The sequence below is a fragment of the Phascolarctos cinereus genome, unplaced genomic scaffold, assembly GCF_003287225.1.
Source record: "Phascolarctos cinereus isolate Bilbo 61053 unplaced genomic scaffold, phaCin_HiC Scaffold_5;HRSCAF=322, whole genome shotgun sequence".
Classification (NCBI taxonomy): domain Eukaryota; kingdom Metazoa; phylum Chordata; class Mammalia; order Diprotodontia; family Phascolarctidae; genus Phascolarctos; species Phascolarctos cinereus.
The window spans coordinates 31,720,988-31,747,360 of NW_027555958.1; the positions used below are offsets into that span (position 1 = coordinate 31,720,988).

Below are 26,373 nucleotides of genomic sequence, written 5' to 3' on the forward strand. Positions count from 1 at the left end.
CACTGAGAAGGAAATTTATTTGATAATTCAAGGTCTATGTAAACAATTCCTTTACCCACAGAAAATGTAATCTAATCATTAAGCAGAAGAAATAACAAAGCATGAAAGAAGAAAATGTACAATCTGTTCTCCTGGAAAAAACCGGATTTCTCAACTGCTTTGCAAATGCTCAGATACCTTCAAGATTACAATTGTGTAATTCATTTGAAATGTACATTAGGAGTTGCTGGGATGAGGGAAAATCTTCCCAAGGCTATTAAAATTCAGAAGCAGAGGTGAGGTGGTTATTTGGTCAGGGTGTTCTCTTCAAATCCCAGCTCTGGGTGGGGGATAAGGGCTTACAGTTTAAATTTTAACCTGTGCTTCTGGGATTAGTCAGCCTCCCTAGCCCCATTCTAGCCTCTTTATTAAAGTAATTAAGCCATCACTGCTTTCATTCCTGAGCCTAAGAGTCAGATGTACTTATTATAAGCACACTATATTTTGGGGGAATTTTTTCCTTTTCTGAAATGGACAAAGCCAATCCCAGTCAACCAAGCAATTAGTGAAGTAACATCTCCATGCTCAGTTGTACCAAACAGAGGTGTAAACACCGCCACAAATCACACGGAAACTGAATTTAAAGTCTGACGCCACTTAAATCATTTCAAGCAATCCAATAAGGACATTCTGTTTTCCTTTGGCCTCTCCACAAGTATGAAAAGTGAAGAGGAAAATAGACCAAATCACTTGACCCTTAGGTTGAAGCTCCAAAAGTCTTCATCCCTTCTCCACTTACCACTTTTGAATCTCCTACTTAACAGGGGCTTATTATTTTTGGGGTGGCTAACCTGCATCCTTCATTGCTTAAGATTCTGACCTGACATTTTAGTAAATGTGATAGAGTTCTAGCAGCAGGCCCTAGCACCTTGCCTTGGTCAGAGTATCTGCCCAGATGGGCATCTTCTAGTTCTTGGGGAAAGCCACTATTTCTAAAATACTAGCAAATCCTGAGCAGAACCTGTCCCACCAGCAATACACACAGACCAGTTGGTAAAGCAGCTTGAATCTGTGATCAAGATGGTGGACAAATGAAAGGAGGAGAAGACTTTAAAGATCCAGAATTTAAATTTCAGTAAGACTATTTCCTCTTCCCCAAAAGGCAACTGAAGGCTATAATGAATGGGAGCACTTGAAAACACTTTATCTCTAGTGCTGGATGGGAATCGGGATGAACAGCATAAATCTTTGTTCAAATGATGTCTTCCATTATCCAGAAGGCTTCTGTATTTTGTGTTTAGCAAACCATTCGTCACTTTTGTCTGCTGCCATTGCCTACAAGAAGAGAATCGGGGAAGATGGTGGTTATAACAGAGAAAATAAAATACCAGCCCCCACTGGACTTGAATGAAGTGCTCCCCACTTGAGAAGTTGGGGAGGTGACTGGCTGGATGGGCTACGCAGCACTACTGGCCACCATCCCCCTCCTCTGCCAGCTCTCACATACAGGAGGCACGATGTAAATGCAAAGAACGGCAAACCACAAACTGGACACTACACACTGTGTAATTATAATGACCAAGCTGGGCCCCAGAGGGACAGGGGAGAAGAGGCACCTTCCTCCTCTACTTGCAGAGATAAGGAACACAGAAGACACTTTTAGAGTCAATTGATACGGTGGTTAGTTTTGTTGAACTGATTTTTCTTCTTCAGAGATGGCTCTCTGGGAAAGGAAAGGGGAATGGGTATAGGAAAATGAATGATATCAAAAAAGATACCAATTAAGTATTAAAAATAAGAAATGCTTATGAGACTCAACCTCATGTTCTCCTCCTTTGCACCAAATCAGGTCGATAATAATTTACTAGGCACCTACTGTGTGCCAAGCATTTTGTAAGTGCTGGAAAGACACAGAAAGGCAAAGGCAGACCCTGCTCTCAGAGGTCACGGCCCAGCAAGGACAGGGGCAACAGGCAAAAACCATGAACGTACGAGCTCCAGAGAGGATAAATCAGACATTAAACAGAGTAAGGGGAAGGTGATCCAATTAAGGGGAACTGGGAAAGGCTTCCTGCGCCAAGTAGGATCTGAGCTGGGGCTTAAAGGAAACCAGGAGGCAGAAAGGAGGAAGGGGAGCAAGCTAGGCCTGGGGGATGGTGAAAGAAAATGACTTTAAGGCTCAATAATGAAAAGCTATGAACTCCTGGATGTTTTTGCAATACAGACCAAGTCCAGGAAAAATCCCTTGCTGGCATCCTCCATAGTGGCAGTTTGCTGTCACCCCAGTCAAGCAACAGACCTGGCTGTTTCCAGTGCCTACAACTGAAGGCATGGTTTTTAAAGTCAGAACCAGGGCATCCTGACATGAGTCACTCCATCCCAACGTCATCCAAGGCACTCTGGGATGAGGGCAGCAAAAGGGCACACGGCTCCAGAAGAGAAACGAGACTTACATCATCCAACAATTTGCTCCCATTTGGATCCATCCTGGAAAGTTCTCGAAATGCTTCATCTCCCACGAAACAAATCTCATGTCCATCCTAAATATGTCAACAAAGGGTCAGGGTTGTGGCCCAGGGCAGCTTCCTGGCCCGGCCCAGCCCCACTGGGCCCTGCCCAGGCTTTTCTTAGCGCAACTACTCCTACTTACCGGGTCTGCCAGAATAACCACTTGGACCGCTGCTTTCCCAGGTGTGTCCAGACTAACCAGGGGGGTCAGAATCTTCTGGTTCTCCTTTTTCATCAATGCTTCTATGTCTGGTAACTTAAGAAACAGAGAGACACACAAGCGGCTTGGGGTCATGAGCTGTTCTTTGCACAAGGTCTTTGCCAGTCAGGGCAGACGAATGTCAAACAGAGGGGAGAGAACCGTGGCTCCCTGTGTTTGCTTTCAGTATCTTGGCCACACACAGGACAGCTGGAAAGTGTGATGAAGTGGTGCTCTAATGAGGGTGTGGGGTGGGGCAGGGCAAGGTGCAAGAGCAAGCCAGAACATCTGGGCACCTCAGATCAAGAGACAGGGAAGGGGAAGGGGGCAGATTTGCAAGGTGGCCTGGTTAGAGACAGCCAAGTAGTGTTGTAGAGGCTGGAACTGGGCCAGGCAAGGCCAAAGCCTCCCCAGGCTGAGGAAGGTTCCAGGGCAGAGCCCAAATTCCTGGGGAGAAGACTACAAGACAGCAAGGGCCAAAGACAACATGCAGGGAAGGCAGACCTGGGGCCTTTCATTACCTCTTTCTTTGGGCAGGAGAAAGCAATCCTCCCAAAGGCTGTGCCATGATCCACTGCTCCCTCGATGCCCTGCAATTCCAGCTTGCACTGAAAAGAACCAAGAGGTGTCCACGTCAGGATGCAGACTGCCCCTCCTGTCTGCTGGCTAAGAGTGCTTCCGTGCACGCTTGGCCCGGCCCGGCCTGGCGCTGCTCACCTGGCTCTCTGCATAGCCCAGCACAGCCCTCTGCTGCTCTTCATCCTTCTCATAAACTGTCATCCCCAGCAGGTCTGACCAGTAGTGGAGGGACGTGCACAGGTCAGACACGGCCAAGCTCACTTTCAGCACTGGGTCTGTGGACCACAAACACTTACTGTTACCTGCATGCAGTTCTTGCCTTCTCATGCCATGTGCTACTTCCTGGTGACTGTCCCTCTCTCCGAGAAGTCCCAGCCTAATTACACATAGTCAGTGCAAGCAACAGGACCACTGAGTCCAGGAGCCCGACATCTCACGTCCCACATCTCACCTGCTCCTCCCTGTTTTGCCACCTGGGTCCAGGCACCTGCTGTCCCAAAGGACCGATTAAGGTGGAGGGGCAAGAGGGCCAGACTGACAACAGGGGACCCAGTACTGGAGTAATGGATGGGAAAGACAGGCTGCAAGTAAGTTAGGGACACTTTGAGAGGGGCTTAGAATGAGACCAGGGTGGTGGTCCGGATCTGCCCAACACATAATCTGACTCTGGGACAAGCCCTTGAGGCTGACTCCTATTTCTCCTCTCTTCAGATTCAGGGAGCCCAGCCCTGAGTAGGTGCTTAAACGGTTGGTGGATTGGGACCAAACAACTCTACCCACAAGGTGAAAAACAGACAGCTGAGACAGGGCAAGTGGGCAGATGGACCCTCCCAACACCTCAGCATGTTGGCTTAGGCCCAACTCGTGAACAAGAACCTGGAGGTGAAGAGGCCAAGGAGAGCAGAAATGCCTCCTGGGACAGAGCCTGAGACTTGCAGACAGCCCGGCTCCTGGGTGAGCAAAGCCAGTGGGCAGAAACCACCCCCCAGTGTGTGACGTGCCCTCTTGCCGTTCCAACTCCTCACCCAGAGGCCTGTGTGCTGGCCTCCCCTCCACTGGGCCCTCTGGGGCTTCTGGGGCCTTCTTCACTTTGCTCTCGGCCCTCCTGAGGTAGGAGGGGCGATGCTGGGCATGGTAGTCGGGCACAATCATTCCTGCCAGCATAAGTACCTGATGGGGGCTGACTGTGGTTCTTTAAATAGAACTTATATCCTCCTGGGGCTTCAGTTTCGAAAACTCCCTCAGCAACCTCATGGAGCGGCCACTCCAACTTCTTGGCGTTAGTGACAGCCTGGCTGGAGACCAGTGTGAGGCCCTGGGACAAAAACATACCAGAGTGACTCCATCTGATTGCTATCCCGATAAGACACTCATTTCATTTACAGAGCAAAATAAGGCAAAACCCTGTGACTGGCAGTTCTGATTTTATCTCAGCTTAAATTTCTTGGCACTGAAGAATTTCCCTCCTCTCATTATGAGCAGATAGAGAGACTGTCCAAAAGATAAATTCTGGTGACTCCCAGGGAAGAGACCTGGAAAAGCCGGCCCACTTATCAAACAAGATGAAAGGTAAGCCATTCAATACCAAGGAGATTCTCTCAGAACTTTAAAAATCCCTTGAAAGATGGTCATACCACCTTCCATACTCAGTTTTCCCTGCCTTGAAAGTGCAAGCCCGAGAGGTGTCTGGTGCAGCAGATGGAGAGCCCCACTCAAGAAGGGCTTGGCTCAAGTCCTGACTCTGACCATCGTGGCTGTGTGACCCTGACAAGCCACGTCACTCTTCCCATTTCATTATGAGCAGTGTGGTGACGATGAAGCTACAGAGCTGCTGCTACCGCGAGCTCTCCACAGCTTCAACTCGGCATCACCGATGCTTCCTGCACGTTTCAAATGGGATGGACTGCAGGTGCCTCAAACTTAGCCCAGCCGCACGCGAACTTGTCATCCTTTTCTCCCAAAGCTCCTGTCTCCAGAAGAGGCACTGTCAGTCTTTCAGGCCTGGATCCTTGGGGTTGTTTTTGACGCCTCCCCCTCGTGGGGCCTGCCCTCCCCGACTACTCTGCACCCAATCAGGTCCTGGTCACAACGGGAGGGCCTTGGTTCATTCCCTGAATCCTGTACCAGTCATACATGGCGCTTACAAAGTCAGGTGGCTGAGATGGATTCTTCACCAGGAGCTCCCTCAACCAAAGAAATCAGTGAAAACAAAAAAAGGAAACGTGGATTTGTGATTCCTGCTTTCCACGTAATTCTCATACAAGCAGTGCACCGGTGTCCACTCTGCCCACGTCTCAGTCAGGATGCAGCCAAGTCTCACCAGATGATCAAAGAGTCAGGCCAGAAATTTGCAGTCTTCCTTGTCGGTGAGGTTGGGCCTCCCTCCCTCCCTGCTTCCATCTCACATACAGCCTAGAAACCTGCCCTGCTTTAAAAGAAGCCAGGCACAGGCTACAGTTACAGGGGGAGCTGTCAGGAAGGATCCGGCTAAGGAGGGGACTGCAAATCCCCATGGAGTAAGCCTGAGTGATACTGTTCCTAAGGGTTGGGACATTTCTGAACTCCTCTGTAGCTCCTGTTAAAGGAGAGATATCTGCAAACCAAACTGTCCTTTGGAGACGGGCACAGACTCTTACCAGCTCAATCCTGGATGATGCCACAGTAGTGGTATTGCCATGCCCCTCTGGGATGACTACCCAAGTGCCTGCGTCCCCTCGGTTTAAATCAAACCAGGCTGCGCAGCAGTGTCCAGCTGGGACTGGTGGGATTGTTCTGTCCCAGAGTCAGTCACTGGCAGTAAGAACCATCCAGCTGGGTTCACAAAGCTAGGGCTGGAGGGGAGCTCAGAGGTGTTCTAGTCCACCTCCCCATTTTACAGATGGGGAAACCAAGGCTGTGCCTCTCTGACTCTAGAGGAAGCTCATGGTGGTGGGGTTAACTACTTTGTATGTTATGTCCTCATGGCCTCCCTCATTATCATGTAAGCGCACTGTGAGGAGGGATTGTTTCATTCTCTGTCGTGTATCCCCAGCGCCTCTGGGGCCACATCCACACAGTAGATGCTTCAAAAATGCCTGTGAGGGGGGTTCCACTAGGACCAGAGGAGAGAACCCCCAGTTTGGGATCAAGGGAGGTGGGGTACTGCCCCGAGGCCTGGCCACCCCTCCCTAGGTGTAATGAGGGCAGGTGGAAGAAGCACCTAGCCTACAGAGAAGTGAAAAAGCAACTCCATGACTGCCTCCCTCCGCCCCTCAGAAGTATAAAGTTTGCTTTTACAATCACAATCAGGGCCTAACACTTCCTCTACTCCACACACTGGCTGCTGAGCCTGAGGAAGAGAGGGCTCTGGAGGTGCAGGTCAGCTCTCCTCTGCCCCAGAGAGGCCGACTTGGGCCTCACGACTGGAACAGTTTCTGGTTGGTCAGGAGCTGCCCGGGGAGGTTGCAGCGACCCCTCTTTCTCCCTTCAACCCAAAGATCACCCCACAGAGCCTGGCTGACTGCTGGATGCATGGTAGGGAGGATTCTCTTTGGGGTACGGGTTGGACAAATGGCTGCTGGGGTCCTGTCCACCTGATTCTGTGAAATGCAACCATCTGCAGCCCCTCCAAGGCAGGTGAAGGAGACACTGGCCTTGTTCTCACCGCCCACCATCCATGAGGTGCCCACTGAGGTGCCTTTGTCCAACCTGCGCCCCGTGCCTAGAACGCTCTCCCTTCTCACCGCCACTCTGGGCAGCTCGCACTTCCTTCAGGATCTGATGCAGGTGCTATCTTTTCTCCCTGAAGTCCCTCCTGATTTCCCCCAGCTGCCAGAGGCCTTGTTCCCTCCCTGCCTTATAACTCTTCTCTGTGTGCATTTAAAATGTGTAGACACTGAGAACAGCAGTGGTTTCATTTTTTGTCCACCTCCTGGCATACAGAAGGCATTGCTAACTGACTGCAGAGGGTATAGCAAGGTGGAGAGAAGAGCTGGAGCAGGAAGGGGGCTCAGGAAATTCTGTGGTGGCTAGTAAAGGTAATGTGTGGGTGCCCTGCCCATTCCTGGAAAGCTTAATGAACTGAATGGTCCCAGCCTGAGGCATTATGGGTAGTCCCCCATGGTCTTATGGTTGTCTATCCTGGTTCCCTCTTCCCAAGCTGCCTGCCAAGCTTGCTGCAGGACCGCTCAGCTCAGAGCCCAGGGCCATCGACCCAGCACCTGAACCAATGTCAGTCCCCCTCCTCATGTTTCCCTCACCTGTCCTTGAGAAATGCTGCAGTAAAAACCACACAGGAAGTCTGCAACCCTTACCAGGAAGTCATTGCCAAGCCGGTAGTCACCAATGCCATAATTGTAGGTCAGTTCTGCGACAAAGTGATTGTCTTCAGACCCATAGCCCACCATGGTTTTACTCCACTTCCCGTCATAAGGCCTGGAAACAGAGCCAATGAACAGTGACAACAGGAAAACCTACCTCCAGCCTCCTGGGAACCAGCAGCTGTGATGCAGGCAAAGGCTCCTGGGAAGGCCCCAGACCTGAAATCTTCCTACACCTCAGATGGGAGCCCCAGCAGAGCCAGGAAAAGCACCTTGTTTAAAAAGTGCTTGGTTTCTAATATGTTAAGAAAGCCCCAAAGACAATAGCTTGGGAAATACACTTGAAGATTCTGCCTTTCACAGCTGTGACCACTGATTGGGAAAGAAATCTTAAAATCTAACATTTAGAGTCACTGGCTTGTTACCCAGCTCCCAAAGAAGATGCTCAGTGGTCAGCTTTGGGTCCATTAAGGGCTTACTTGTTTCCATAAAAATTGGTCACTTGGGAAGGAGAGTGCTTTTTACCTATTCTCTCAAGTGATAAACTTGTAAAGATTCAGAACCCAAGAGAGCTAAGAATTACCAAATCAATAAACATTTAGTAAATATCTACTGTGTGCAAGGCAGTCTACTTGGGACACAAAAGCAAACATGAAAATCAGGCCCTGCCCTCAAGGAGCTTATATACTGCCAGCGATGGATAGCAACATGTAAACAGGAGGAAAAGAACACCCACCACTGGGACACCCACCCACCCATGGAGAGCCCTGAACCACATCTTCACTGAGCTGGTGATGATCTGAGCTGAATCTTGAAGAAAGCAAAGAGAATCCAAGAGGTAGGGATAAGGATGGAGCACAGGCCACATATGGGGAATGGACGGCTTGTGTGAAGGCAAAGAGATGAGATCAGGACCTGGAATTAGAAGGGACTGTCTCAAGGTTATCTAGCCAACCCCCTCATTTTATACATGGAGAAACTGAAGCCCACAGTGGTGAAGAGGGCAGCCCAAGGTGACCCAAGGAGTAAGGAGCAGAGCTGGGGCTGACCAAGGTCAAGGTCCTTTGCCCTCAAACCCAGGGCTCTTTCCAGGACGTCTTCACAACTAGCCCAATCTCCCTTTCCAGACTCAATACAAGCCATCCCCTTTCCCAGACTCTTTGGTCCCATGCCATCCCTCACACACAACACTCCCTGCCTAGGATGCCCTCCCTCCTTCAGTCTCAGGCCCCCTGGTTTCCTCCAAGGCTCAGGGAAGACACCACCTTCTAAACAAGCCTTTCCTCACGCCCTCAGCTTCAGCTCCCTTCCCCAAACCATCTTGTCTCTGTTTTGCATCTACCTGCACAAACATGTTGCCTTCCCCTGGGCTAGATTGTGAGGGCAAGAATGGCCTCCCTTTTGTCTGGTAGGGCTGGTGCTGAGCACAGGACACGGCACACTGCTTAATAAATGCTGGTTTAGTGACAGAATGCAATGCCAAATTCAGAGCAGAGCTCAGATCAGTCTAGCTGGAACACGGCAGCATAGGTTAACAAGGACTAACCCAGGAGAAGTCTCAAATACAGGCAGCCGTGAAACTTCAATGGGTTTCAAATGCTTAGTGTTTGGGGCTTGTATTTTATCCTCAAGGTGACCGATCAGGGTTCTTAACCTGGGGTCCGTGGACTTGTTCTTAAAAATATTTTGACAACTCTCTTTCAACATAATTGATTTCTTTTGTAACCCTACATATTTTATTTCAAGATCCAGAGAAGGGGTCCCCAGGCTTCATTAGGCGCTGCCGGAGGGGTCTAGGACAAAAACTGATGAAGAATCCTTGTCATAAGGAGCCACTAAAGATTTCTGAACAGGAAGTGACATCATTAAGAAATAACATGACCCTTGAGGTGGGGGACTATGGGTATGAAATGCTGCATATAATGTTAAGACTTGGTTGCAGGGCTGTTTACTTTTGCTGAACTATTTCCAGCTTTCTTTTGTAATCAGGGATGGCTCTCTGGAAGGTGGGAAGGGATACACTGAGAACTACGGCTGATACAAAAACAAAAAGTGACCTACCCATTACAGGAAGCCTTGCAGCCTTCCTCAAATTCCTCATGCCGTAGGATCTGTAAGGAAATCAATGTTAGCTGCCAGGCTGTGTGTGCTCCATATGGCCGAAGGCCCCCCGTACACACTGCCCACATTACCACTCACCAGGAGACTTGCTCCACGGTGGGTAATCCAAACTTTCCTGCTTGGACCACTGCCCTTTCTTGGTTGGATCTTTATCTGGGCAGGCAGTGGCCGAGGGGCAGGGGAAATACTGCAGGTTCATGGACACCCAGAGTTGAGAGGGAGAAAAGTGGGTGGGGATCATTCTCTGGATAAGTATGGGGGGGGGAGGGAGAGAGGGGGAGGGGGAGAGAGGGAGAGGAGAGAGAGAGAGAGAGAGAGAGAGAGAGAGAGAGAGAGAGACAGAGAGAGAGAGAGAGAGAGAGTGTGTGTGTGTGTGTGTGTGTGTGTGTGTGTGTGTGTGTGTGTGTGTAGTACAGGGAACAAGGGGCTAGCTCTTCCTATGGCTTTCAACCTTGCTACATTCCACTTCTTGCAGTCCTCCACCCCTGTGCCAGCTCTCCCAGCAGAGTCCAACATCTCTGGGCTGGAATGCACTGTCAACATTTTTTGGAAATATGAAAAGTTCCATCCCACCTGTGGGCAGAGAACCTAGGATGTATAAGGCCTTGTGCTAGGTGCTTTTGGGAGGTGGGGACAGGAAGGGGAGGGGGAAAACATGGCACTGGCCCTTAGGGCTCCTTCTTCTTGAGGAGATAAGATGGCCACATACAAACTACAAAAACAAAGAAAGTTCAGAAGGTGATGGTCTGGCAGCAAAGATGGTGAGAACATGTCTGGTGGGGGATGGGGCTTCATGGAGGAGTCTGACAGTCCACCAGGACTTTGCACAAGGGGCAAGAGTTAGCACACAAATAAGCATGACACAAATTAGAATGAGAAAAATACCTAAGAAGATGAGATGAAGAAGAGCTTGGGGGAGAGGGAATCTTCTCTAGCTGAGGAGGCAGGTGAATTGCATTAGGTGCTAGGTGCTGGAAGAGGCCTGGGCCAGCCTGGGGCATGGGGGTGGTTCGGCCTGAAGGGTAAGAATATGAAATAGGGCTGGAGAGGTGGCTGGAGACAGACAAAGAGGGCCAGGAGTTTGCATTTTCTCTTGTGCTCTGATGGCCTCATGCGGCAGGGAGGTGACTGCATTCTTGAAGCCATCTGGGCAGAGCACAGAGATCTGGCAGGTCCTGCTGAGGGGGCTAGGCTGGCTCTACGTTTGGCCCTGTCTACTGAGCACCAGTTCAGGGAAGTTCCAAGATACTTATACTCCTCACCAGAAGGAACTTCTTGATCACACTAACCCAAGACAACTGCCCTCGGAGGTCCAGAGGTCAATGGGTGGATGCCTGCACCCATAGGAGGTCCTCAGACATAAGCATTTTATCCTTCTGGTATTAAGGAGGAGCTGAAGGCTTCCTGATGCTACTTATCCAATGGTTAAGGCAATCACTTAAGCAGCTGGGGGGGGGGGGACAGGTAGAGGGAGGGGTGGGCAGCACAGAGCTCAGTGAAGATGCTGTTAGAATAATCCTAGGGAAGGAAGATGAAAGACAGTACTACAGTGATCACAGATATGGAAAGGAGGGGGAAAAGGTAATATATAAGGAGCGTAGGGAATTGACAGGGCTTGGCAACCGATCAACTGGGTGTGAGGATGGTGGTGAGGGAGAGGGGAGAGTCCAAGAAGCCTGAGGTTTGGAGGCACGATGTTTGGGATGATGGTGGTATCATTAAGAGAGATGCAAAGCTAGGGAGAAGGGGAAAGCTTGTGGGGAAAAGGAAGAGTTCCATTTTGGACGGGGGGGGGGGGGGGAGGGGGGGTGTTTGCTCTGGGCATCTTTAAATGGCAGGCCAGGTGGAGGTGTCTCAGGCAGATGGAGACTGTGCTGGGGGCGAGGCGTGGAGACATAGTGCTGCTGTCTCCTGCAGTGGCCCTCTCCATTTCAGCTGGGATGTCTTGCCTCCTTCTTCAATCTGGCATATCACATCCCGGCTCCAAGGCCCTCACCCCAGACTTCTGATGCACATCTGGCTTGGTTTCCCATTTCTACAGCCAGATCGGGCAATCCCAAAGGCAAGGCCAAGGCTTCTTCCCTTGGAAGTCTCTCATTCTCCTGAACCCAAGCCACCTGATTTAGGAGGTGCACTCATACTCCTGTTGTGGCATAACAGAGAGCACTAGGTTTGGAGACGAGATCATTGGGGGAGCACGCGAGGGTCCTCAGAGGCCATCTGGCCCAACACCCTCATGTGACAAATAAGGAAACAGGCCTGAGGCAACAAAATTACTTGTCCCAAGTCATCTGGTTTTTCTGGGCCTCAGTTTCCCCATTTCCTCTACACACCTTAAAACCCTATACATTTCCACCTGTCCTTTCCTCCTCTGCTCAGTATCTGAGGAGGAGTTTGGTCTTGTCCTTGCCAAGGTCAGTTCCTTCTAAAACATGCCAACACAACCTTTCTCACCTCCATCAGTCATTTCTTCTCTCTCATTTCTAGTGTCTTCCCACCCACCATCTCCCTCACCTTCTCTATTGTTGGAAAACCTCGCCTTGATCTTACAGTGATCACCTAATACATCTCCTCCCTTTCCCTATTAAGCTCCGAGAGTTGTCTACACTTCCTATTTCTGCAGCCTCACCACCCAACCACCCCTTAACATCACACAGGGTTCAGACCCCACCACTCTAACTGAATTGTTCTCTCAAAGGTGGCCAAGGAACTTTCGGCTCCTAAATTCAACGGCTTTTCCTCAGTCCTCATCCTTCTTGCCTTCCCTGCAGTTTATACTACGGATACCCCCAACGGCCTTGGACCCTCTTTCTTCTCTCACCTCCCAGGATTCTGCTGCCTCTGCTTCTCCTCCTCCTTTGTCTCCTTTTCTGGATGATCCGGCAGGATGTCCCCTGAACTCTGGGCCCTCTTTTTCTTTTCTTTCCTTGAGTTGAGTTCAATTATCATCTCCATGTAAATGACTCCTAAACATAAATATCCTTAATTTTCTGCCAAATGCCAGTCCCATGTTGCTACAGCCTGCCAAACGTCTCCACACGGATGTGTCTCAGGCATCCTGAATGCAATATATCTTACATGGAGCTCATCTTTGCCCCTAAGCCCACTCCCCCAAACTTGAATCTTTTGAGGACACCACTGAGTCATCCAGGTTCACATTAGAGCCATGGTTCTATAAAGGTCGGTTAGGGCAAAGGAACTTGGGCTCGTCATGCAGTCACCTGGACACTGCCCATTCTCCCCAGACTGCATCAGCAAAGCACTGTTCTGAACAAAAAGAGAGTTCAGAACCACTGTCTTGGAGTCAATTCTAATTCTTTCTTCTCTTTTACTACCACATTCAATCAGCTGCCAAGTTTTGTCAATTCTCCCTCCACAGCTCCTGAGTGTCTCCCACATCTCCCTGCACACACTCACCCACCATTTCAGGCCCTTGCTACCTCTTGCCTGGAATGCTGTAAAAGTGCCACTAGAGCTCCCTGTTACCACCCATCCTTTATACACCTGCCAAAGGCCTCACCTTGTCACCCTCAGCTCAAAAATCTTCAGTGGCTCCCTACTGACTGGAGGACAAACTATAAACTCACTCATGACAATCTGGCTCAAATCCACCTTTCCATACTTAGGTCACATGGGCCGTTCCCTGGCCTGTCTTTGCATCTGCATAAACAGTCCTCCCATGACTGAAACACACCCCAAGCCTCACGAAGGCCACGCCGCCGCCACCCCCTCCTCCCCATCCTTAGCTTCCAGGCTCAGCTCACAAGTTCCTTCCTCAAAAAAACCAAAATGCCTTTGATGAGCGTCCCCTGCCCCCCATCAGCTGTTAGAAATCTCTCCACATTCATCTGAACTTACTTATTGGTGTGCACAGATTTAGAATTGGAAGGGGCCTTATTGATCATCCAGTGAGGCCTTCTCATCTGTAAGATGGGGGAAACTGCCATGTAGAGGCTTGGCAGAGGTCAAAAGGCTGTTAAGTGTTGGAGCAAGATTTGAATCCAGATCCACTGATGCCAACCCCAGTCTTATTATTATAGCCTGCTACCTTGATATGCAGTTGTTTCCCCAGGAGTGTAAACTCCTCGGGGACAGGCTAGTTTACTTTGTAAAGAGTTCTAGTGGCAGCTAGGTGCAGTGGATAGAGCACCCGCTCTGGAGTCAGTAGGACCTGAATTCAAATCCAGCCTCAGACACATAACATTTACTAGCTGTGTGACCCTGAGCAAATCACTTAACCCCAACTGCCTCACCAAAGAAAAAAAAGTTCTAGATAAGGCAGCAGGTGGCTAAGTGGAGAGAGCATTGGGCCTGGAGTCAGGAGGACCTGAGTTCAAATCCTGCTTGGGCATTTATAGCTGGACAAATAAATCGCTTAACCTCTCAGCCTCAGTTTCTTCAATCTGTAAAACTGGGAGCGCCCACACCCCGGGGCTGTTGTGAGGATCACATTAAATACAAGCAATCATTAATATTATTACTTAGACTCTTTAGAGACATAGCATAACAATAACAGCAGCTCGAACTCATATAGCCCTTTAAGGTTTGCAAAATGCTTCCCAAGCCCTATCTCAGGCCGGCGCTATGACCGTGCCACTTTTTTCTTTTTACAGATAAGGCTGAGAAGTCACGAGACAGAGCTAAGGCCACACAGTAAAGGCGGGGGGTCAACGTCAGCTTTGAACCCGGGCTCCAATTCCACCTCACGCTTGTCAGGCGTGTCACCCGGGGCAAATCGCTGCAGCCGCGCCGGCCTCAGCGTCCTCATCTGTAAAACGGGTCGTCTCCAGGAGCTTCTCTGCGCGTAAAACGGGGGCGACCCCCCCCACTGCTTCTCTTAGAGGCCGCCCCGACACGCCCCCGCTCACGGAAGAGACCAGGGCGCTGGACTCGGGATTCCCTACCTGGCTGATCTCGGTTACGTCGCTTCCCTTGCCTGGCCTGTTTCCTTTTCTGTAAAATGGGCGGCTCTGATACTTGGCCTCCCGGGTCCCTACCAGAGCTTGCGCTTTCCCCGGGCCTCAGTTTCCCCATCTATAAAGAAAGGGGATTGGGCTCGGCGGCCCCCCCAGGGCGCGAGTGACCCTCGGTCCAGGCCCGGCCCCCGCACCCCCGGCACCTTCATCCCCAGCAGGTCGCGGTAGAAGCGCGCCGTCTGGAAGCGGTTGGCCACTTTGAACACGAAGTGCAGCGCGCGCCGCGAGGCCGCCGCCGCCGCCGCCGCCGCCTCCGCCATCTCGGTGCGCTCCTCGTGGCCGGCGCCCGCTGATGACGCCAGACGCCACCGACGCCGGCGCGCCTCGTGACGTCAGCGCGAAGATGGCGGCGCTGGCGCTGCTCCGCGGCGTGGGGCTGGAGGCGTTGCGGCTCGCAGCGGGGCCGCTCTGGGGCGGGGGTCCGCGGCGCGGCGTGCGGGCCCTGAGGCGGAGCCCCGTGAAGGTGCTGAGCCCCGGCCAGGGGCCGAGGGCGACGGCGGCGAAACCGAAGCCGGAGCCGCAGCGTAGAGGGAGGGAGAGCCCAGGCCCGCACCGGGCCCCGAAGCCAGAGCCGCAGCTGCAGCCGGAGCCGCGGGCGAGCCCCGGCGCGTGGGAGGAAGCGGGGCTGCGCTACGAGCGGGCCCTGCCCGGGGACCGGAGGCTGAGGTGAGCCCCTACCCCCGCCCGCGTCCCCGTCCTGGCTCGCCACCCCCGGGTGCTGCTCCCCTGGCTCGCCCTCTGCCCTCGTAGCCCGGTCCCGTCAAGTCTGCCTTCTTGCCCGCTGCCACGTACCTCCCCCCATCAGTCCCGGGTGTAGACCCCTCCCCGCCTCTCGCGGGGCCCACCGCTCTTCGGTCTCCCTGCCTCCGGCCCGCGAGATGCCCAGAGGAGTTTCCTGAAGTCCAGGACCCGCGGTCGGCCCGCCCTTCTCCTCCCGATAGAGGCCGACTCATCCGATCGCTGTTTGCAGGCCTCCGCGGCCTGACCGCTTCCCACCCTGGCAGTCTTGTGACCCTTGAGCCCCTTCCACCTCCTCCGGTCAGGGACGCTGCCCTTTTACTGTTCTCGGAACGGAACAGCCCCATCTCTGGACTCCGTGTCTTTTTACTGAGTGTTCTCGTCCCTGGAATGTTATTCCTCCTTCCCTCTGTCACCTGGTTTCCTTGAAGGTGCAGCTCAAGTCCGACTCGTTCAGGACGCCTTTTCGCCTGTTTGCCACTTCCCTTTTTGTCTTAGCTGCGTTAATTTTGCTCGTACAGAAGCAGTAAATGCCGTTGCTGTGCAGTCATTTCAGTTCCGGTGGAGTCTTTGTGACCCACTTGGGGTTTTCTTGGCAAAAATCCTGGAGCGGTTTGCCGTTTCCTTATCCAGCTCATTTTATAGATGAGGAAACTGAGGCAAACAGGGTGAAGTGACTCGCCCAGGGTCACGCAGCTAGTAAACGTCTGAGGCCGGATTTGAACTCAGGTCTTCCCGACTCCAAGCCTGCTGCTCTATCCATTGTGCCACCCACCTGTCCTGAAGTAGTAATAGCCATTTGTTATTTATGGGTCTACTAACAGTATAACATCCCCGTTTTTAGAAAGCACAAGATAGATAGTCAAAGATTCTCTCTTCATTAACTAATGCAGGGATACTATTTGGAAGCCAATAAAAGAAGTTTTTGGTTTGTTTGGGTTTTTTTGGTGAGGCAGTCGAGGTTAAGGGACTTGCCCAGGGTCACAGAGCTAGTAAGGGTCAAATGTCTGAGGCCAAATTTGAACTCAAGTCCTCCTGACTCCAAGGCTGGAGCTCTAGGCACTTTCGCCACCTAGCTGCCCCCAAATAAGTATTTTATTTCCCCTAATACCACCCCATTAAAGTTAGCACTTATTTCACCAAGCATAAGTTTACCTTTTTATGTTCTTGGCTACTCTTCTTTAGTATTTTATATTCTGTTTTATAAAAAAATGTTTCTCAAGAAAGCTGCTGTATAAGAGCACCTTTTTTTCCTCCAAAGTGCAAACATTGAAATGCCACATTTGTAATTTCAGCTTGAAAAATGAAATATTTTGACCATTTCATTGTGATACTTTGGCTTGAACAGTTTGGAAACTTCTGACATTTCTACTACAGCGAATAATGCAGAGTACATAGAAATGTGGGGCATTTAATAGTTTTTTAAATCTGTCTTAAAAATCAGAGACCAGTATACCATCCCAGCTGAAAGGGGTCTTAGAGAAATCATCTACTCCTAGAGTCATAAAAGTTTCTGAGATGATAGATTTAGAGTTTGAGGGGATCTCAGAGGCTATCCATCTAGCCTAACCCTCCTCCCCCTTACAGATGAGGAAACCGAGGCCCAGAGGTTAACAGACTTGTCCAAAAAGCTGCAGCTCTTGGAAATGACAGAGCTGGGATGTGAACCCAGATCCTTTCACTCCAGATCTGGCCTCCTTGACTTTGCCACGCTGGCTCCCAAAGAGAGCTTCTGAAATTGTGGGCCAGGATTTGTGTGTGATCTCAGTAATGGAATGGAGTTGTGCACGTGACTTCCCTCATGTCTGGTGTGCCGTGAGCACAACAGAGTTTGAGAACTGCGGCTCCCTCTACACTCTTACAGCAGAGAGAGACCCTGAGTAAGCAGTCTGAGGCGCAGCCAGGACTCAGGGGCTGTACTTAGGTATCTGTCGGTTTCTTCTCACCCACAGCAAAGTGATGATAATTGTCAAGTCCAGGACCTTCCGTGACAAGCAGGGGAAGATCTTGCTGGAGGGCCGGAGGCTGATTGCTGATGCCCTGAGAGCTGGTGCCACGCCACAAACGGTCTTCTTCAGTCGGCTGGAATATATAAAGGAGCTCCCTGTGGATAAGCTGAAAGGGGTCAGCCTCATCAAAGTGAAGTTTGATGATATTAAGGAATGGTCCGACCTCGTGACTCCCCAAGGAATAATGGGTCAGTGGCTAATGCCTTTTGTGACGTCTCACATAGCTGAAGAGAGTCTGAGAACTTAGCTGAGCGGGTCCTCCAGAGGGAACCATAATTATGTCAGGCACGGGCTGCTCTGGGGTCCAGCTCACCTCCCTGCCCCTCCCCCTGGCCACCACTCCCATACACACGGTGTGGTCTTCAGTTCGAACGTAAGCTTTTGTAGGGCAGGGACCGTCTCTTGTGTTTGTGTCTACAGTGCTTGGTACAGTGCCTGTACACAATAATTGCATAATGAGTTCTTCATCCGGTCATTCATTCTGGACTGATCTCGCCAATGGCTGGGAGTGTTGATGGATTCTTGACTCCAAGTCAACTTCTCATGCTGCCTTTCCAATTATATTATTGATTAGTAGTTATTCACTAACAATCCTGTGAACTGGTAAGAAACTGGTTCTGAGAGTAGCATGTCAATGAAAGAACTTTATTAAGGCATTTTTCTGCTGAAACATTTTTCCTATTTCCAAACCTTCCATAGAAGCTTAATTTTCAGGAGGAGCGGATATAGTAGAACTTGTGAGAAAAGATAAAAAGATTTCAGAAGTCGTGCCACTTAGGATATGCACAATCCCAGGCCCCTCAGGCTTGTTTATCTTCCTTTAAATTGGTCTGAGGACAGCAAGCTAGGCTGGGTATTAAAATCTCCAGGGAATACCAGGCTCCTGGAATTTCCTGCCAGAGGGCCCACATGGGATGTGCCCACTGAAGGTGAACTCTGTCTGCAGATGACAACCTCCCGGAGGCATCTCTGAAAGGCAGGGCCCTTGAAGTCTTTGATGGGTGGATGTTTGTTTGAAGAAGGGAGCGTCACTTAGATATCTAAACATTTTAGACCTGGGATTCCCACTCTGTGTCCTGGGAGTCTGCTTCCCATCAGACCTGCATGGAGGGCAAAGCTGGGGGGGGGGGGCTAGCTGCACTCACATTGCTGTTGGTGTGTGAGGCCAGGAGCTCTTCATTGTCTGGGCCAGCTAGGTAGCCAAAGGGGGATCCCGTTGCTCAGTCAGGTGAGCTCCTGTTATGTGCCCTTAGGGATTTTCGCCAGACCTGACCATGTTAAGATGAAGTATCCAGAGACCCAGCTTCAACATTCATTGCCCTTGTTGCTGATTTGTGACAATCTCCGAGATCCTGGAAACTTGGGCACCATCTTGCGATCTGCTGCTGGGGCCGGCTGCAGTAAGGTGCTGCTCACCAAAGGTAAAGGGCTTTTGTATCCGGAGTCTGGGATGGATGGGACAGGAAAGCAAGCCAATTGGCATTAAAGAGATGAAATGCGATTGTGCACGATGGCTTTGTATTTGTTTTTATGGCCCTTGAACTTCTGAAACTTTGGGACTGGTAAAGAATTTTATATACAGAGTCCATTTTAAAAAGGACTGACTCCAGGTGAGAACCAGCCTTTACAATCCCTTCTTCTGGGGGGGGGGGGGAGGGGAAGACACTTAGTTTTAACCAAATCACAGCCAAATCATAGAGTAACCTGAGGAGCCAAAAGGGACCTCAGGGCATCGAGTCCAACTTCCTTCATTTTATAGATGAGGAAACCAGCCCTGGGGAGGCTGAGTGACTTTCCAAGGTCATATGAGTTGTGTCAGAGGTTGGTTTTGAACCCATATCCTCTCTGACTCCTGAGGCAGTGCCCTTTTCACTGGGTTGAGATAGATCTTGACATTTGGGAGAAGCTACGTAGTTAAGCAGCCACACCCATCTTCTTTAGATGAGACATACATTGGTATTGGCACCAGTTGCTGAGACGTGCCTAAATTGTGACCTATAAGCAATCCTATAATTGTGGTACAAATTTTGTTGCTGCTGCTGCCACCTCAGGGATCCCTCTTGTTTTTTCATTTTGTTATTTCACATTTTGAGGAAGAGAAATTTTCCTTCTTTGGAAAGAGAAAAACTCAAATCTTCATGAATCCCAACTGGTGTTTAAGTTGATACTGATATATTGGCTGCAGTGCAGAAGAAGGAAGTTCAGTTCACCAGAATCTCAGATAGCATGTTAGGAATTTCAGCCCTTCCTCCGTGTATCGCCCTTTTCTTTCTGCCCCTCCTCCTAACTACTGTCCCTTCCCCCACCCCAGGACAAAGGAGGCTTCAGATGCCACAGGGGCCGTCCGAGCCGTGACCCGAGATGGGCAGCCCCACGTGGCATTTGTGGCAGCCACTGGAGAACTGTCTCTGCTTGGCTGCTTTCCCACTTCTTTGGCAGACAGGAAGCCTTTCAGGAGTAGAGGTGGTGTCCCTCATCGCATGATTTTTGTGGCTTGCCTAGTTGACTTCTTCTGAGGTTAAGATGGAAAGGTTTTCAGAAATGATTGCCGGAAACAAAGACCTCTGAGGTACCACCTCAGATCCATCAGGTGGGCAAAGTTAACAAAAAAGAAAGATGACAAACGTTGGAGGCATTGTAGGAAAACAGGTACATTAATGTGCTGTTGGTGGAGCTGTGAACTGATAGCCTTTCTGGATTTGGAACTGTGCTCAAAAAGCTATTAAATTGCACTTACCTTTTGACCCAACAATGTTGCTACTTGGTCTTTATCCCAAATAGAACAAAGGAAAAGGAAAAGGGCCCATATAAACAGAAATATTTAGAGCAGCTTTTTGTAATGGCAAAGAATGGAAAAATTAAGGGAATGGAGCCATGAGAACAATTTAGACACAGTTAACAACACTGTAAATACAAACAACTTTCAAAGATTTAGAAACTCTGGTCAACACAATGACCAGTTGTGATTCTAGGGGACTCATGATGAACCATGCTGCTGCCCACCTCCCTGAGAGGTGAAGGACTCAGAGGGCAGATTGAGACTTTAAAAAAAAATCAACGCAGGACGAGCAAGTCTACGTTTGTTAAGCAGGTTTTGTTTTTCTTGTTTCTAAAAAAAAAATGGTGGGGGAGGGGTCAGAGGTGGGAGGGAGAGAACGCTAACCTGAAAGTAAGAGAAAATTGAATTAAAAAGAAAATTGCTGGGCTTTCACCCACAGTGGGCCACTAAGGAGGAGCATGTAGAAGTGAATACACTTGTAGTAGGGTGCCTGCTGCTCTCCTGCTCCCCACCCTTCAAGGCGGGGCGGGGGTGGGGTGTGGGGGGGTGGCTGGACTTTTTCTCCTAGTGAATGGGGTGGTAAGAGGAAAGGGCAAAGAAAAGGGCTTGCCCTGCTGATAAAAATGGGTAGGTTCAGCCCCACAGAGGAATGGGCCCCCATGAGAGCAACTTTTCCTAGTCTTTTTGTTCTTAAATAAAATTTTGGTTTTTTGAATCAGCAAAAATCCACCTTCTTTCCTTCTCATCCCCTCAACACAAACATGTAGTCAATCAAAACAAATTCCACATTGGTCACGTCCAAAAGAAATGTGTGTGTGTCTCATTCTGCATTCGGAGTCCTTCACCTGTCTGCCAGGAAGTGGACAACATGTTTCATCACGAGTGCTCTGGAATTGTGTGGTTGGTCATTGCACTGATCAGAGTCGTTTGTCTTATAATATTGTTATTGTATAAATTGTTCTCCTGGTTCTGCCTACTTTCCTCTGCATCAGTTCATACAAGTCTTCAAAGGTCTCTGTGAAGCCATCCCCTTCATCTGTTCTTACAACACAATAGTATTCCATCACCTCCATACACCATACATTGTTCAGGCACTCCCCATTTTATGGACACCCCTCAGATTCCCATTCTTTGCCATCTCAAAAAGAGCTGCTAAAAATATTTTTGTATATCTTTAGAGTTTATTTTGCTTAGCAGTAGTCCTTCCCTCTGATTACCCCCTTCTCCCTTCTCCCCTTTCCTTCCTTTTTCCATTTGAGCGAAATGTATTTCTGTACCCAGCTCTGTGTTTTCTTCTCTCCTTTGACCAGTTCAGATGAGAGTGAGGTTCAGGCATCAGCTGATTTCTTTCCTTCCTCTTCGTTTAGATTTAAACGTGTACACCTTTATTTAAGATCACTTTCCCTAACCCTCCTTCCCCTCATCCCCATCGGTAAGTTCCTCTTCCTTCTCTTTCCATTCTTTTAAGATCATCAGGACATAATGGAAGCCCTCCCAGGCCTTTTGTCTAATTAGACTCCTTATGGGGCCCATGATGATAATAGAGTCCAGAGAGGAACACGCATCATCTCCCCACATTTGAATGCAAGAAGTTTATCCTTGTTAGTTCTTTTGTGCGCACCTGTTTATATTTCTCTTAACTCCTGTGTTTGAGCTGTTTCTATGCAGCTTTGGTCTTTTTCATCAGGAATGCTTGCTTGCTTTTTGCACAGTAGGATTATAGTCTGTTTGCTGGGTAAGTTTTTCTCTGCTGAAAGCTTATATCTTTTCCCTTCTGAAAAATCATATCCCAAGCTCTCTGTTCCTTTAAGGTGGCAGCTGCTAAATCATATATGATCCTGACTGTCGCTGCTTAGTACTTGGATTCTTTTTGGGGGGCTGTTTGCAGGATTTTTTCTTTGACCTAGCAGCTCTGAATTTTGGCTCTAAGAGAGTTTTCATTTTGGGCTTTCTTTTAGGAGTTAGATGCTTTCTATTTCTACTTTGCCCTCTTGCTCTAAGAGGCTGGGGCAGTTTTCTTTTAATATTTCTTGAAATGTGATGTCTAGGCTGTTTTATGGTCATGGTATTCAGGCTAGTCTGAGGAGTCTTAATTTTTGGTTTGCTTTCCAGGTCAGTTGTTTTTGCTGTGAGATACCTTACATTTTCTTCTATTTTTTTAGTTTTTTGACTTTGTTTTAATATTTCTTGTCTCGTGGAATTATTGGCCTCTGTCTGGTTCATTCTGACTTTGGGCTAGTTTGTTGCTTGGGCAAGGTTTTATTATGCCAAACGGTTAATTCCCTTTCCAGATCTTTCTTTCGTAGCTCTCATTTCATTTTCATTTTCCCCCCTTCTAGTGCCCTCATTTCATTGATAAAAACATCTTAAAACCTTAGAAAATTTTGGCTTCATCTTTTCCAGGAATTCTAGTTGAATTTGTGTCCAAGCTGTGTTTTTCTTTGGAGGTTTTACTTGTCAGTATTTTGGAGTCATTCTCTTCTGCTTCTGTTGCCACAATAGCTTTAAAAACTGGGATCCTTTTTCTTTTTGCTCATTCTTCAGCCTCCTTCCTGACTTCAGTCTTAATGTTAGGGCTGGACCCTGAGCACTTCTGGAGAGGCGGTCTGGCCTGGTCCTGTCGCTGTATTCTTGGGGTATTGGGAATCTTCACGTTCTCAGGGACAGCTCAGGCTCCCAAATAGTTCTGGGGCAAAGTCTGATTGCTGCCCCGTGTCTGCCTTCTGCAAGTTCCTGACCTGGGTTTGGGTCTGGGCAACAGTAAATGCTGCTGCATTCTGCCAGTGTCTAGCCACTGACTGGGGAACTCTTCTGGTTTGCAGTGAAAGAACTGCAGGCTTCCCTTTGGTCTGGGATTCTGACCCCGATTATTCCTGTGTAGGCTTTAGTCTGGGCTAGAAGCTGGAACTGAGACCCCTTTCTGCTCCTGGCTTCTTAATTTGCTTCTTTCTCCATTCACGGGCTAGGACCTGCAGCAGCTCCTCAGACACCTCCCCCTGGCACAGGCCCCTTCCTCAGGCTGCCTGGCATCTGTAACCTGGAGCTGGGTCGTGGATGCCAGTGCACCCCACGTGAAGTCCCTGTGCTCCCGTGTGGGTCTGGGGCCTTCGTTCCCTGCCCTGCAGGGTTTCACATCTGGCACATTCCTGGCCAGATCCTATCCATAGTGTCCACAGATCTCTGTTCCCCTAAGCTGACTTGAGCTGGAAAAATAGCTCCCTATGTCTTTCTCTTGGGGGTCCCCCTCTTGCTGTGGTCCGGGTGGGGGTGGGGAGGAGCTTCCTGCTGCTCCAGCCTCTTAGCCCCACCCAGGTCTTTCTTGTAGATGTTTCTGTGACAGCATTTATAGGCTCTCGATATGCAGCTATCCTCGTCTGATGCCGACCATGGTCTGGCGAGATGGTGTTGTTATTCTCATTTTGTGGAGGAGACTGAGGCTTTGTCCATGGTCACATAGCTCTTCATTGTCACAGATGGGATTTGAACCAGGGCCTGTCCTAATGTGAAGGCCACTTATTACTGTACGTTTTTCCTCTTGCTGAGATTGCTGTGATCTGTCCTCACACAGCCCCTTTTTTGTGTGTGTGTGTGTGTTTTTTTTTTTACTTTTTGGTAAGGCAGTCGGGTTAAATGACTTGCCCAGGGTCGCATAGCTAGTAAGTGTCAAGTGTCTGAGGCCGGATTTGAACTCAGGTCCTTCTGACTCCAAGGCCAGAGCTCTATCCACTGCGCCCCTTAGGTGACCCAAGCAGCCCCTTTTTGGGCTTGAGTGTCCCCTGGTGACTGAGGGGCCAGCCAGCAGGAAGCAGTTCTCATTGGGCATCTTCTCCCTGGCACGTCACCCAGTCGGTTCTGAAGCTTTTTGGATTGATCCCTGATGCTCCTTAACCTGGGGCAGATCTGACATTTCTGAGTTCTTCCTTTCCTTTTTTCAGGTTGTGTGGATGCTTGGGAGCCCAAAGTGCTCCGGGCTGGCATGGGGGCTCACTTCCAGGTGCCCATCGTCAGCAACCTAGAGTGGGAGGCTGTACCCAACTACTTACCTTCGGATGCCAGAGTCCACGTGGCCGACAACTGCAGCCTGCACGCCCAGGCCCAGAGGTCTGGTAAAGCCAGTGACCAGGGCTGGGTTTGTGACTGGCGCTTTCAGAAGCATCACAAGTATGAGGAGGTAGAGGAGGAGGCAGAGCCGGCCAGCAGCTGGCTCCCAGAACTTGAGGTCCAGGGTTATGACACAACTTGGACAGATGCTCCGGCAGCTGTGGTGATAGGCGGGGAGACGCACGGGGTCAGCTTGGAGTCCCTCCAGTTGGCCGAGAGCACCGGAGGGAAGAGGCTGCTGATACCCGTCGTCCCGGGCGTGGACAGTCTGAACTCTGCCATGGCTGCCAGCATCCTGCTCTTTGAAGGGAGGAGGCAGCTGCGCCTCCTCCAGGAAGAGCGAGCCCGCGCCTTGGAGGCAGGTGTGCCCCGGCAGCTGTCGCCAGGGCTGGGGTGATGGGCGTAGCGCTCAGACCTCGGCCCTCCTTACTTCATTTCCACTTTTGAGGAGTTAGGAGGGGCTGTGTGACACTTACCTGAAACCTGCATTTATTTCTAATTATATTTTTTTCACAGAAGCCACCGTCTCTCAGGTGCTTGTACTTTTCTGGAGAAAATCAGGGGGAGGGGGATGGGCTTGCGGTTTGGTTCACTTCCCCAGGGTCCGGCGGGCCTCAGGCTGCCTTTCTGTAGCTCCCATTCTCCCTCCCCCTGAAGCCAGCAGGGGGCAGCAGCAACAATGAAAGTGGAAAGGAAAGGCATCAATGTTTAAACAGGAGATCCCTGCAGCATCTGCAGGTTTGTAGTTTAAAGCCAGGAGGAAAAACAGTCTTTGGACAAAGACTCTTCACTCACAGGCGAGTGAGGGAACCAGGGAAGGCAGGCAGAACCATGTGATCCATGTGCCTTTTTGGGACCTTGGTTTGAAAAGCAAACTCTTGGCTTCCTTTATAATAACAAAGTTAGAAACCATAGTGGGGGCAGGTGGTCCCAGGGGCAGCCGGAGTTGTCCAGAGGAGCACGGGTAGAGGTAATCTGGGCCAAGCCCTGCACTTGTGGTCATGAGCTGCTGCTTCATCCCCCACGCTCTGGGGAGCTTGGGAAGGCAGGGGCCTCTTCAGCTGCTGACTCAGCAGACTGCACCAGCATGATTTTGTTCTTTTCTTTTTTTTATTTTTTTAGTGAGGCAGTTGGGCTCAAGTGACTTGCCCAGAGTCACACAGATAGGAAATATTATGTGTCTGAGGCCAGATTTGAACTCAAGTCCTCCTGACTTGAGGGCCGGTGCTCTATCCACCGCACCACCTAGCTACCCCATGATTTTATTCTCGATGCCTGGTGGCTCAGGGGCTGACTTTTCACCTCTGACCTTGTGACAAGGTTGTCACTAAGCAGACACTAAGGAAGGCAGGCCTCCACTGCCAGCTGCTTCTGCGGATGTGGCTCCATCACTCTGGGCTCTTTGTTCAGGCCTCGGACACAAGGGCTCTCAAAACAGCAAGCTTGAACATACAGGCTCATGAGAACCCTCTCCTGTGTAAGTGACTGAGACAGCTTGGGTCCTCAGTCACAGCTGGTCTGCTGGGAATGTGTGTTTCTGCTGCTTCGGTGCCATCCCCTCTTGCTGCCCCCTGCAGACCGCTGCTTCTGGATGGGTTTTAGTCAGGGAAGGAGGGAAGCCAGGGTTTGGGGATTCGTAACTGAACACTCTAATCCTTCTCCCTTGCTCACCCACCAGCTCCCCTTGGGGGCTGTGCTCTCACCAAAGAAGGATATTTTCTGGTTGATTTGCAACAACTCAAGTCAGTATCCTGTAATACATATAACCTCCTTTCTTCTCTTCTGCAAGAACAAAATTAGACCACTTGAGAGTATGCCAGGGGCTTAGATGACTAAAAACAGTGCCCATGTCAGGCAGGAGGGATCCAGGCAAAGCAGAGGGCCCGAAGATCTGGCTCTCATTTAATCACGGAATCTGGGAGTCGGAAAGGACCTCACTGTCTCAGTGTCCGTCCGTCCCCACCCTCTGGAGTGCGCCTAACTGGTGGCTGACCTCCAGAGGACACCCGTTCCACCTCTGCAGAGGCCACGCTGGGAGGTTCTTCCTGACGTCGACTCTCAAGCTGCCCCTTTGCTACCGTGTCTT

The 26,373-nt window shown here is 50.1% G+C and overlaps 2 protein-coding genes across 3 annotated transcripts; one reads left to right on the plus strand and one right to left on the minus strand.

Moving 5' to 3' along the window:
- Window positions 1-14,950, minus strand: GLOD4 (glyoxalase domain containing 4). 2 transcript variants are annotated; one of them, XM_021006951.2, is made up of 9 exons: window positions 14,804-14,950; window positions 9,625-9,674; window positions 7,558-7,678; window positions 4,436-4,580; window positions 3,404-3,540; window positions 3,208-3,294; window positions 2,630-2,743; window positions 2,433-2,519; window positions 1-1,314 (listed from the first exon to the last, which is right to left on the minus strand). In XM_021006951.2, exons 1-9 carry the CDS (start codon window positions 14,918-14,920, stop codon window positions 1,249-1,251), a joined length of 924 nt encoding a protein of 307 aa, XP_020862610.1. In that variant the 5' UTR covers window positions 14,921-14,950; the 3' UTR covers window positions 1-1,248. The 2 variants fall into 2 exon arrangements, with proteins under 2 accessions (XP_020862610.1, XP_078010899.1); XM_078154773.1 differs by lacking the exon at window positions 14,804-14,950 and adding an exon at window positions 12,506-12,610.
- On the plus strand, window positions 14,938-24,805 carry MRM3 (mitochondrial rRNA methyltransferase 3). The gene is made up of 4 exons (XM_021006950.2): window positions 14,938-15,326; window positions 17,351-17,595; window positions 18,661-18,828; window positions 24,122-24,805. Exons 1-4 carry the CDS (start codon window positions 14,953-14,955, stop codon window positions 24,682-24,684), a joined length of 1,350 nt encoding a protein of 449 aa, XP_020862609.1. The 5' UTR covers window positions 14,938-14,952; the 3' UTR covers window positions 24,685-24,805.
- The last annotated feature ends 1,568 nt before the right edge of the window (window positions 24,806-26,373 follow it).

Bases quoted from the DNA above. Each gene is read 5' to 3' on its own strand.
- GLOD4 (XM_021006951.2), bottom strand. From the start codon at position 14,920: ATGGCGGAGGCGGCGGCGGCGGCGGCGGCGGCCTCGCGGCGCGCGCTG. The intron at 2,744-3,207 runs GTAATGAAAGGC...CTGTTTCTTAAG, and splicing joins TCTCCTGCCCAAAGAAAGAG to TTACCAGACATAGAAGCATT. The intron at 1,315-2,432 runs GTAAGTCTCGTT...CTCTTCTTGTAG, and splicing joins GGAGCAAATTGTTGGATGAT to GCAATGGCAGCAGACAAAAG.
- MRM3 (XM_021006950.2), top strand. From the start codon at position 14,953: ATGACGCCAGACGCCACCGACGCCGGCGCGCCTCGTGACGTCAGCGCG. The intron at 15,327-17,350 runs GTGAGCCCCTAC...TCTCACCCACAG, and splicing joins CCCGGGGACCGGAGGCTGAG to CAAAGTGATGATAATTGTCA. The intron at 17,596-18,660 runs GTCAGTGGCTAA...ATGTGCCCTTAG, and splicing joins GACTCCCCAAGGAATAATGG to GGATTTTCGCCAGACCTGAC.